Source organism: Halteromyces radiatus (genome assembly GCF_025201355.1).
Source record: "Halteromyces radiatus strain CBS 162.75 chromosome Unknown BX664scaffold_6, whole genome shotgun sequence".
In the NCBI taxonomy this organism is placed as follows: domain Eukaryota; kingdom Fungi; phylum Mucoromycota; class Mucoromycetes; order Mucorales; family Cunninghamellaceae; genus Halteromyces; species Halteromyces radiatus.
The window spans coordinates 1,055,110-1,067,585 of NW_026251692.1; the positions used below are offsets into that span (position 1 = coordinate 1,055,110).

Below are 12,476 nucleotides of genomic sequence, written 5' to 3' on the forward strand. Positions count from 1 at the left end.
GGAACGACCAATATCCTATCCTGATACTCATATGATGGAGAAAAGTAAGTGAATTGAAAAGTTGGATATTATATATGTGCATATGCTGTGTGGATAACCTCCTAGGTAGATAGGGGGGATATATGGCGGGGAAATGGTCACTAATATCCTTTTTTTTTTATTATTATTATTATTTTTCCAACTCACCTCCTTTTTCTTCTTTCTCTTTTTCTCTTTTTCTTTTTATTACTTTTTTTTTTTTTTATACCATTCTATTTCTTCCTAGGTTTTTCATCTGGTGATAACAGATATTCTCATCTGTATTCATATACTGATAACAATAATAACAATAGTAATAACAACAATATCAGCAACAGCAACGACAACAGTAATAATAATAATATCAGTAATATCAACAATAACACCATGACAGCACAACAACAAGCTTCCACAGCAGCAGTAACATCATCTGGTAGTATGGATACTATCAACAAAGACCAACAAGATATTCCTGCAGAAGCTGAAGAATTAAAGCGACAATTGGATCAACTCAATCTCAACATCAACAAAGTACGAGAAGAAGTGACAATAGAAGCTGAAAAGAAACAACGTCTTCAACAGGAATTGGAAGAAGCAAGACGAGTATATCAAGAACGTGAAACGGAATACAATCAAATTGAACACAACTTTTTCCAACTAACACGGGCTGTACGTGCTACTGATGATGACTTGTCAACTATTCGCGATTCTCTAAAGTTACTCAAATACAATGTATCTCGTGTGGTGATGACTTTGAACAAGAAGGCAGATAAGACTAAGGCCAAGACCAAATTTGTTGCTACATGGCCTGAACTCTCATTATTGGATAGTCAAGGTGAATTCGTGGAACCTAGTCATATCAACTTTTTGGCTGAAAAGTTAATACATGATCATCTTGTGCGATGCGTATTCCGATGTCCTGTTTATCCTGGTTTGGACATCAATAACTCATATGCAGCTCTTAGTAGTTGGTTTACTGAACATGATTCCAATTTTTCTGTACGTTTACGACAACAATTGGCGTTGATTTTGGCGAAAAGCAAGACTGATAGCGAATTACATCAAGCAGTACAACAAGAAAAGAAACGGATAGCAGATCTTATCTATAAAGATCTAGCGGAAATTTATAGTCCTTTTATATTGGAAAATGATGCTCAAGTGAGTGAAGATAAATCGTATTATGCCAAGGTGACTGATATTTTGGATAAGGCATTCAAATTGGCTATTGCTATTCGTGGTCAAGAAGTGGAAATAACTACTTTGGATTTGGAAGAAGGCAAACAAGAAATTGATGAAGAAACAATGGTAGAAGTTCGTGGAAAAACATCTGGTATTGTACGATTCTCTATTTGTCCTGCTTTTATTGGTGGTGATGGTGAACATGGTTTCTTGGAAAAAGGAAAAGTAGTTGTAGTCTAGTCAATCCCCCCCTTTTCCCCTTAGTTTTTTTTTTTTTTTTTGAATCTCACAGTGTAACAATAAAATGCGCCTTTTCCTTTTTTTTTTTTTTTTATTTCATTTTTTTTCTTTCTTTCTTTTTTTTTTTTTGAAAGTTTTTACCATGCATCATAGACAACTTCTTCGAAATAATTCTACTTTATCCAATAGTACATATTATACAGCTCATAGTAATACTGAACATCAAGCTTCTAACCCACGTTATCATTCAACTCCATTACCTCATTCAACTTTAAAACGACAAGAAAGTAAACATCTCGCTGAAGACATACTACAACAAAATAAAACATACCCAATCTCTTTTGATCAACTTATACCTTTGACTGGGAACAAACCTAATATACGAAGGAATACAACTCCACTAGTCAAATCAACAAAAACCAACAACAACAACAACAATTATATTTGTACTGGAGTACCCAATGAAGATCCTTTACCTCATTATGTTTTGATACCTATTGGAAAGGTAATGTATGTTATGTATATTATTACTTTATGTAACGTATTATTTTGTTTGGAAAATAGACAGGTGATGGTAAATCTAGTTTACTTAATTCATTATTTGGATATCAAGAATTCAAAGCAGCTGCTGCAGCAAAGGTATATCATTTAAAGTATAATTTTAAAATAATTTAATGAATATTATTATTATTATTATTGTAATATTAGTCTGTGACGGATACTGTAGTGGAACGAACAGGTGTATGGACAGTGGATAGGATGAATGCTATAGTAACAGTGGCGGATACTCCTGGATTTGCTGATTCTGCTGGACGTGATTTTACAATAGCGATTCAAGATTATATTATGGATGTCAGTAATCGAATTGGTATTGATGCTTTCCTTTTAGTATTCCAACTAAAATCTCAACAGTAAGTATACTTTTGTCAAATAAAGTAAGGATTTAACATATATATATTTTTTTTAGGGTCATGTCGATTCTCAAAGCCTTTGCAGAGTTGATGAAAGATGTGGAACCGAAAAATTGGTGGGAGCATGTTATTTTAGTATTTACTCGGGTGGATTATACAACTGAACCTCAAAAATTGATTCAAACCAAACGGTATATTACTCAAACACTTCGTGAAGAAATCAAGACAACATTCGGTTTAGAAAATCCACCTCCAGCTGTATTTGTTAGTTCTAAAGTACACCATTGTCCCTTATTATCTGGCAAGGATTGTGATTGTGTAGAAGTCAAGTTTTATCAAAATGAACGTATGCGGATATTAAAGGAAGCCATTGTTACTTGTGGTGAACGTGGAAGATGGAGAGCAACCAAAGTTAGACAAACAGTTAGTGATATCGTTTCCCAACCCTTACAAAACGATGATAGAAATAGTCATCCCAATTTATACCAATCCCCTCCTGAACCACCTATTCATCAAAGTCAATAAAAAAAAAATTATCTAAGCTGTTGATTTTACCATTTTTATATAACTTTTTTTTATTTTTATTTTTTCTTTTTACGATCAAGGGGCATCTCTCAAACATGTTCATGAAACTCCGCTATAAAAAAATGTATCCCATTTTCTCTTCCTTAAACACTTTTCTTTTTTTTTTTCGTCTTTTTCCTTTTCATTATTATTATGAAATGGTAGGAAATAGTACGATACGCAAATTCCCTTTTGAATTCTGTCGTGGTATTTTTGCCTGTAAAGATTCACCGGGATTACCTACCTACAATGCCAAACAACCTACTGGGTTATTACTACAACTTGTCCTATGTAGTTCAGTCGGCTTCTTGTGTTTTGTATTATTTTGTTATCTTCGTGTTAGGTAAAATATTTATACTATAATAAAGTATTATTATATTCATATTATTATTATTATTATTATTATTATATAGATGGCCTTCCATGTATGCTCCTCGTCTCAATATGAAAAAGTAATGAAATAAATTGAAAAGATACGTCTTGGCATGATATATTCCTAACATTTGTTTATTGTAGACATGCACCAAAGCAATTATCTTCTTCTTTCTTTGGTTGGATTTTACCTGTATTGAAAACTCCCAATTCGGAAGTTCTGGAAAAAGTGGGTTTGGATGCTGTTGTGGTAAGTTGAACAGCTTTTCTTTTTTTTTTTTTTTTATGTATTTGAATTGATTAATGATATGGAATTATTTATATTAGATGCTTCAATTTTTGTTGATGGCTGCCAAACTTTTTGCTCTTTGTGGTTTCTTTGGTACTGTGGTTCTCTATCCTATTAGTCGTATGGGTGGTGATTTATTGAATTCGACAGATCCATCTAATAATCATACGGATACCAACTCAACATCTTTTCTATATTACGACTTGGCAACCCCAACAGCTCCTGAAACATCAAACTCCTTTTTATGGATTTATCTCTTCTTTACCTACTTCTTCTGTTTGGCCACATTTTATTTTACTTTCCTCAATTATCGTGATTATGTGCGTATCCGTCAAGAATTCATGCTCCGGATTGGAAGAACTATTCCTTCACGTACTGTGTTGGTCAGTGGTATTCCTCCTGCCCTTCGATCTGATCAAGCATTAGCTGACTATTTCGAGAAACTAGGTATTGGTGTTGTCGACTCGGTGCATATTATACGACATGTCAGTCGCTTATTGGATTTTATCAAAGAACGAGCTCTCTGTTTGCGACAATTGGAAACTGCCTATGCTCGATTTTGGGGAAATCCTTGTAATGATCCTGCATATGATCCAGACTTTTTATTATCTGAAGCAGAACAGGATCAACGTTTGAACGCTTTGAATTGGTCTACAACAAGTTCGATGCATCATCACAACAATGATATCAAGGGCAAGAAGAATTCTGCAATACGAACAAAACCAACTATTGGTGATGGTGTTTTGACTACCACTTCTTCTTCTTCTTCTGATTCCTTCTCTTCTGCTTATGGACGGCAATTTGGTGATCACCTCGAAGTGACCAATGTTGATGATGGCAACCATAACAACAACAATAACAACAGTGATAGTGAAAATGAGGAAGATATATATGGTGATGATGATGTTACTAAACCTTTATTACCAACTCATCGACGACGACCCAAGAAAAACAACAAAAATAGTATATTCACCAAACTCAAGAACAAAGTCAAGGAACCCACTAGACCTCTGGCAAAAGACGGATTCTTAGGTGTCGTTGGTAAACATGTGGACGCTATTGAATATTACACTGAAAGATTCAATGAATTGGATGCTACTGTGATCAAGGCAAGACGATATGGCAAGTTTTTACCTACTAGTGTTGGTTTTGTCACATTTGAAGATACCATGAGTGCTGTAAGTGAAATAGAATATTTATATATATATATATATATATATATATATGGCTAATGATTTTCTATCTATTCCTTTGTAGTCTATTGCTTCTCAAGTCTTGATCGACTCAACACCTTTTCGATTAAAAGCCCAACTCGCACCAGAACCTCGTGATGTACTTTGGGAAAACATTGCCATGCATGGAAGAGAAAGATGGATTCGCAAAGTTCTTATGTTTGGTGTTTTACTTCTTTTGGTCTTTTTTTGGGTGATTCCTATCTCTTACTTTTCTGCTCTTACCAATGAAAACTCTTTGCGATATTATTTCCCATGGCTGATGGACCTGGCATCAAAAAACAAGATTTTACAACAAATTATTCAATCCTTTTTACCTACTCTTGGTGTGGTGATATTTATGGCCATTTTACCCATGATCCTCAACGGTAAGAAGATACATAATAAGAGGAATACAAGTGCTATATTTATTTATTTATTTGTCTATTTATATGTTATATTTGGATATAGCTTTAAGTGTAGTGGAAGGATTCCCAACGAGAAGTGAAGCTGAAGAATCTACCTTTAGCAAGTAAGTTGATGAAAAAGAAATATTGAATAAATTAAGCCTTTTTAATAATTTTTTTTTATTTATTTTATATTTTAGATATTTTTTCTTTTTGTTATTTAATGTGTTACTTGTTTTCACTGCTTCAAGTGCATTATTCAAAACCCTCCGTGAAATACTGGAAGATCCATCCCAAATTGCAAATATCTTGGCCACTAAACTCCCCCAGGTTGCTCCTTTCTTTGTGAATTATACCGTCATTCATGGCATGATGCTGTAAGTTATTCAATTAAAAAAAAAAAAATCAAACTCATTATTTCCTTCTAGTCTTCCTATTCAGCTTTTACAAATTGGACCTGTCATCACCCAAACCTTCCATCGTACCTTTATATCAAAGACACCTCGTGATTATGCAGAAGTACTTGCACCTCGAATGTATAACTATGGTTGGGGTTATCCAATGCCGGTCTTTCTTTTTGTGGTTCTCTTGGTATATTCAACTATCACTCCACTTATCTTGGTATTTGGTACTTTTTACTATTGTATGTCCTACCTTGTAGTCAAATATCAACTATTATATGGTAAACCAAAAAAAAAAAAAAAATCGTATTGAAAGAGCAGTGCAGCTCACGTCCTTTTTTTTTTTTTTTTTTTTTTTTTTTTTTTTTTTTTTGTAGTCTATTTCCATCCTTATGAAGTTGCAGGACGTATGTGGCCATTGGTTTTTTCAAGAATCATTGTCGGATTGCTTTTATTCGAAACATTGGCAGCTGGTTTATTTGTATTGAATAAAGCATATACTTTGGCTCTATTGTGTACACCTTTGGTATTTTTAACTCTTCTATTCAACTTTGGTATGGATCGCGCTTATCAAAAAAGTACTCAATACCTACCTTTACAGTTATTATCGCAACGTTTTGGCCCTCTCACAACCACTATCACAACTCCATCATCACCTAGATCTGCACCTGTGACTCCCAAACCACAAGAACAACAACAGCAACAACTTATTACAATGAATAATGGAAGTAATGCAAATCTAGTGAATTTACGACGTCGTCGAACTGTGCTAGATGAAGATGATTACGAAGCAGAAACTCGGAAATATACCAACTTCAAGGAACCACCTATGACTTTACTCAATGGTATTTTGAACACTGGCATGAAAAAGTATGCACATCCAGCCTTTCTTGGTGTTCTTCCTCAGTTATGGTTACCAATCAAGGCACGCCCTCGACATCAACGACGACAACAACAGTATAGTAATAATACTGAACAAACCGAACAACAACCATTGATAGCGGATGATAGTGGAAATATTCAACCTACTGGTGATCACAATGATGATGATCAGCCTACACATGCAACAAATGGAGTTATAGTGTCAACAAGTAGTAGTAATAATATATACCAATCATTACCATCCCCATCATCATCACCACAACAACAACAGCAGCAACAACAACAACCTGATTCCTCTGAAAATGATCGTGCTGATTCTGCACCAATACTGACGACAACAAGCAACTCGATGGTGACAGGACAAGAACGGGATACCACAGAACTTTCAACTGATATACCCTCAGATGAAGAAGACAGTATGGAAGACGAAGTGGATACGAATAATGGAACATATTATCATCACCCTGAACGAAAAGTATCCAAAACATTACTCAGCCGATCGTATGGTGCTACTGGTTAAATGAATTGATATGACTCTATTTATTAGTATTAAAATTAATATTATTACTTGTACTGATATATACATATATATATATTTTGGTTACGACAATAAAACTGATTTGATTTTACTCCTTATTTTGTTACTCGTGTTTGACTGTCAATATCGAACTTTATTGACGCCTTGATTTTCCTTTTTCACAAGGACTTCCATCCTTTTTTGATTAGAACTTTCATCCCCTTGTCCTATACATTTGGTTCATCTCTCCCACACCTATTTCTATGTCTCCTTTTTTCTTTTCATTGCTATCAAATCAAATAAATAAAAGGGAAAAATAAAAAATAAAAAAAAAAAAAAATACAAAAAAAAGAGGAAGTTTTAGAAATCCGTTTCTATCATCCATGATCGAAAACGTACATCCATGCACATGCTCCCATTCTCATTCTCTGACAACTGATTTCGACGACAACGACGATGATGATAATAATCAATTCTATCAATACCAACAACAACAACAACAACAACAACAACAACAATATTATCCATTAGATGATGATGAAGATGATAATGAAATTATTCTAGGTAGTGGAATGGAAGACGAGGAAGAGGACGAGGACGAAGATGATGATGGAGCAAGTACATCATCCTCTGTTTCATCTCCGCCGAGCATTCCAGATGAAGATATCAATTTTGATCTTGTGTATGCGTTACATTCCTTTGCAGCTGTAGTAGCTGGTCAAGCATCTGTCATCAAAGGTGATGCTCTGATTCTAATGGATGATTCAAATTCTTATTGGTGGCTCGTTGAAGTATTGAAAACAAGAGAAATGGGTTTTATTCCTGCTTCAAGTACAGAGTAAGTTCTTGATTATTTATGTCGGTCTTTTTTTTTTGGCATTTTTTCTTTCTCTTTTACATTTTTATTTTTTATTTTTATTTTTTTTTTTTTATTTATTTATTTCTTCTTTCTCTCATTGATACAACTCCTCTTTTTTTTTTTTTTTTTGTCTTAATTATACAACAGATCACCCTATGAACGACTAGCTCGATTGAACAAACATCGTAATGTTGATATTACTGCCCCTACTTACGATGATTTACGACCTCCTATTCCAACACAAAAGAATTCGACCAAGAAAGTGACTTTGGGTTCAGAAGACAACTACGTGGTGTTTACATTTGAAAGGGACGATGAAGAAGATGACGAAGAGAACTATGACGATGACTATCACAATGATTATATTGAAGATTTGGATGATGACTTTGATAAAAATAACGATACTATTGCAATAGTTGAACATACTGACGTCTATATGGATGCCGTGACGACTGACACTCATATGGAAGTCAATAACAGCGACATAATAACTACCAATATGGATGGAATAGAGGAAGAAGAAGAAGAAGAAGAAGAAGATACCGAGGATGACGATGCCTTTGAAGATGCTCAACAAGAGATAGTCGACTGTCGCTATTCACCTATACCTGACGAGAAAAATCAATTAGATCAAGTGGACTCTTCTCCAAATATGAATACGCTAAATATAACGTCCACATCTGATTTGCAAAATAATAGTAACAACAACAGCAACAGCAACAACAAAGACAATATCAGAAACAACAACGACAATATCAGCAACATCAACAACAATATCAGCAACATCAACAACAATATCAGCAACATCAACAACAATATCAACAGCAACAACAACAATATCAACAGCAACAACAACAACGACAACAACAACAACAGCAACAACAACAGCAACAACAGCAACAACGATGACAACACTATTGAACAGGTCCATCAACAAGGCAAATCAAGCAAGGGACAATCTTTACCAGAACAAGGCGGTCGAATGGAAACTCTTCGTGTCTTTGGCGGCAATATATGTCAAGGTCTTGTATTTCATACCTTCACCATTGGTATGTCAACTACAGCACGTGAATTACTGGAAATGGCAATTACTAGATTTGATTTGGAAACTGGATCTCGTTCTATGGATTACTATCTTACGGTTCAAAGTTCAGATGGAGGTAAAGTTGAACCATTATACTTGTATAAAGTTAATTTCTTTTTTTTTATTCTTTTTGTTGTGATATGTATATGAAATATCTGACCTTTTTTTTTCTTTCTTTCTTGCAGATGATTATATCCTGTTGGGTCAAGATAAACCACTACCAATTCTTCGAACTTTAACCGCATCGTTGACTACACCCCTACCACGATCGTCAATGGAACAGTTACAGCAAATCGCAAAGACGAAAAAGCGATTATCATTCAACGACGGCAACAATATTAATAACAACAATAATAGCAACGAAAACCTTAATAACCGTCATCGTCCTAGTAGTTTCAACAATTTAGAACAAACCTATTACGACGAAGATTCAGTAATCCGATTCTACTTACATCAGCGAATGAAACGAGGACGTGAAGATTTACTTTATATTAAAGTATGTCTATATCATAGCGGCTTACCACAAAGGAATTCTAAAAGCAAGAAGAAGAAAAACGCAGAAATTGATCGGGTGGACAAGATTATGGCTGTTCAAGTGGATTCTCAAGTCGGCATGGTGATCAATGAAGCTTTAGCCAACGTTCCAAATGCTACTGCTGAAAATTTTTTGGGTGGACTAGGTGATGTACGACTGTTTACAAAGTATCGAATGAATGTGCGTACAAATGACGGTCTAGGTAAAAGAAGAAAAAAGAAAAAAAAAAAAGAAATGTTCATTTTGATTTCGAGGGTTGGACTCACTCTTTATTATTATTCTCTAATAGAAATGACACTACAACCTACTCAAGATATGGCCGCCTTACTGACAATGTTAGGACTGAAATGGAATATTGGAGGAAGAACGCTTTTGACTAGTGAACTTTTATTTTTGATCTATCCTGCAAACGGCAACAAGAAAAAATCACGCCAAAAACGACCTGTCAGTTTATCAAAGGATCATTTACAACAATCAGATCAACAATGTATACAACAAGAACGACGACCTAGTATTTTGGATATTTTGATGGATGCTCCAAGCATGAAAGAACCTCCTTCTCCTTTACAAGGTACTACCAAATAATATTAAATTCCATATCCATGATGTATACATAAAGATACTAACCCCCTTTGTTTGATGATCATTTTTAACGCATATCCATTTTTTATAGAACAAGGGGAACTAGGAGACCACAACACCGCTATGGATCCCCTAGCTTTGCGCAAGAAAAGTCTATCTGGATGCAACTTGGACACTTATCCTCCTTCTTCTTCTTCAACTACTTCCTCTCACCAGCAGCTCATTCCTCTCAACGATTCAACTATTACAGTAGACAATCCTGACAACACAATGGTTTTTGGTATAAATAATGACAAGAAATCAACACCAACAACGATCAAGTCGAATTCACTTAAACAACAATTGAAACGATGGGTGGGATGGGGACCAAAGAAGAACCAACAACAACAGCAACAGCAACAGCAACAACAACAACAACAACAAGGTTGGTTATCGCCACCAGCTTATTCACCTTTAGATCCAAATCCTGTTGATGAAGCTATATACAACGATTCGCCTGTTGCGCCCACTGAAATTACAAAAGAATCTACTTTGTTTCAAGATAACGTGATGGTGACACCGTACGATTCTGGTTTGAGAAAACCTTCTGATTCTACTATTATTGTCCCTATGGCTTCCAGTTCCTCTCAACAATGTCTTTCAAATACCGCCATGGAAATGAATGGAAATGCAACATCTGACCGGGTATCACCGAATATGGTCATGATGAATACTACCCCTTCAACCCCTATGATGATCTCGACTTCCAATTATACTCTTTCCGCTCATTTAACAACAGCAGATCCCCACAGCAACAGCAACAGCAACAGCAACAGCAATATCAGTATCAATAACAGCAACGATAACACTACTCCAACAACTACTTTGACACCAACAGCTCCCACTCAGTCTGACACAAATCCATTACCAATATCAAACTCCAGTAACTGTATCAACACTTCTGCTATCACCACTATATCATCATCATCATCATTACCATTATCATTAACATCGTCATCATTGTCTTCATCATCACCTGTATTAGCAACGGAACAATTAACAACAGAAATTATGACAAGCACAAGAACTAGACTGGATTCTCCTTTACCACCAACTCCTTGGCATCAACAAGAGACACAACCTGATCGTTCTGCTTCTTTAATCGACTCTGATATATCATCTTTATCAAATTCAACTTGTTCTTTCGACTCGACTGTGGAATTACAATACTCACAACGTGGTGAAGAAATCAACAAGCAACATTCTGTATATGAATGGCTATCTGACTCTGATTCAGAAAACTCTCAAGTTGAGCAACCAGCGTCCTCCTCACTTTATGAAAACTCTACACATCAAGTACAAAATGACGGCAATGACGATGTATTGGCTCAGTATTCTTCCTGGATGAAGCGTGAGTCTTTGTCTGCGACAAAGGCAATCGATCAACCTCAAACAAGCAACGACAATACAACAGGTTCTATTCAATCATCTTCAATATCTTCGTCATCATCATCATCATTATCAGCATCTACATCCATGGAAAAACATATCAATACCGACCTTACTTTGAATTCTCCTACATCGTATTGCCCTCCTGCAGCCAATAGTCCAAATGGATTATGTAGCAACAGTAGTACCATCACCTCTAATACGTCGACTAGTACACAATCGAATATGCGTTCAACATCACTCTTGTCCTCGAACTTAGATACAGACGCTTTATTATTAGTGACACATGGTGTGGATTTTCTCATGCATCGTGAAAGCTCCAATTGGGAAGATGATGACAATAGCAACTCGATGAAAAATAAGACCACAGGCAATGATGATGATCGATATGCGCTTCATCCTTGGAACGGAATGAAAAAACCTGAAAGTGGCGACAACTATATTGATTTGATGTCCTCTCCTTCTTCTGTAAAAACAACAAGATCTATTAATGATTTATCGACAGCAAGACCATCAATAGCAAGACCAAGATCATTATCAACGAAAGCCATCTCAAATAAAACTATTTTACCCTCCATGCCTAGTTCAGCATCACTTACAACCAATGGTTCTTCTCTCTCTATCATCGGACAATCAACAACAGCAACCATACATGATAAAGATGGAAAACAGCACTCCCAAAGAGAAAAAGAAGTCGTGGATGAAGTAAGAATATGAACATAGGGTATACGAATAAGATGATTAATTCATCTCTCTTTTTTTTTTTTTTTGTGTGTATATATATAGGAACTTCAAAGAATAGTTAGTATGCATGTCCTCTTCTAGTAATGATTATAGTTTAGTGAGTGGTGATAGTATTTTTATTGATATATCTTAAAATAAAGCAAAAAAAAAAAGTTTGATTTTGATCCAAAATGCATATAGTTCAACTATAAATAGAGATGTGGTTTTATTAAAAAGATATTATAAAAATAAATAAAAAAAAAAAAAGAGGGAA

The 12,476-nt window shown here is 35.1% G+C and overlaps 4 protein-coding genes across 4 annotated transcripts; all 4 read left to right on the forward strand.

Moving 5' to 3' along the window:
* Positions 1–231: 231 nt before the first annotated feature.
* Positions 232–1,487, forward strand: BX664DRAFT_337912 (uncharacterized protein). The gene has a single exon (XM_051546326.1). The coding sequence runs from the start codon at positions 406–408 to the stop codon at positions 1,435–1,437; it is 1,032 nt and encodes a 343-aa protein (XP_051398258.1). The 5' UTR covers positions 232–405; the 3' UTR covers positions 1,438–1,487.
* Positions 1,488–1,857: 370 nt separating this feature from the next.
* BX664DRAFT_337913 (uncharacterized protein) lies at positions 1,858–2,907 on the forward strand. Its single transcript, XM_051546327.1, has 4 exons — positions 1,858–1,942; positions 2,002–2,076; positions 2,146–2,348; positions 2,405–2,907. The coding sequence occupies exons 3-4, from the start codon at positions 2,197–2,199 to the stop codon at positions 2,871–2,873; spliced, it is 621 nt and encodes a 206-aa protein (XP_051398259.1). The 5' UTR covers positions 1,858–1,942; positions 2,002–2,076; positions 2,146–2,196; the 3' UTR covers positions 2,874–2,907.
* A 163-nt stretch (positions 2,908–3,070) lies between these two features.
* BX664DRAFT_266866 (uncharacterized protein) lies at positions 3,071–6,994 on the forward strand (the record flags this gene model as incomplete). Its single annotated transcript, XM_051540927.1, has 11 exons — positions 3,071–3,255; positions 3,326–3,364; positions 3,429–3,534; positions 3,612–4,222; positions 4,538–4,751; positions 4,831–5,173; positions 5,256–5,316; positions 5,392–5,568; positions 5,620–5,873; positions 5,970–6,192; positions 6,253–6,994. The coding sequence occupies 11 exons, from the start codon at positions 3,071–3,073 to the stop codon at positions 6,992–6,994; spliced, it is 2,955 nt and encodes a 984-aa protein (XP_051398260.1).
* Positions 6,995–8,643: 1,649 nt separating this feature from the next.
* On the forward strand, positions 8,644–12,468 carry BX664DRAFT_337917 (uncharacterized protein). The gene is made up of 5 exons (XM_051546328.1): positions 8,644–9,010; positions 9,120–9,671; positions 9,759–10,040; positions 10,143–12,184; positions 12,266–12,468. Exons 1-5 carry the CDS (start codon positions 8,833–8,835, stop codon positions 12,302–12,304), a joined length of 3,093 nt encoding a protein of 1,030 aa, XP_051398261.1. The 5' UTR covers positions 8,644–8,832; the 3' UTR covers positions 12,305–12,468.
* Positions 12,469–12,476: the final 8 nt, after the last annotated feature.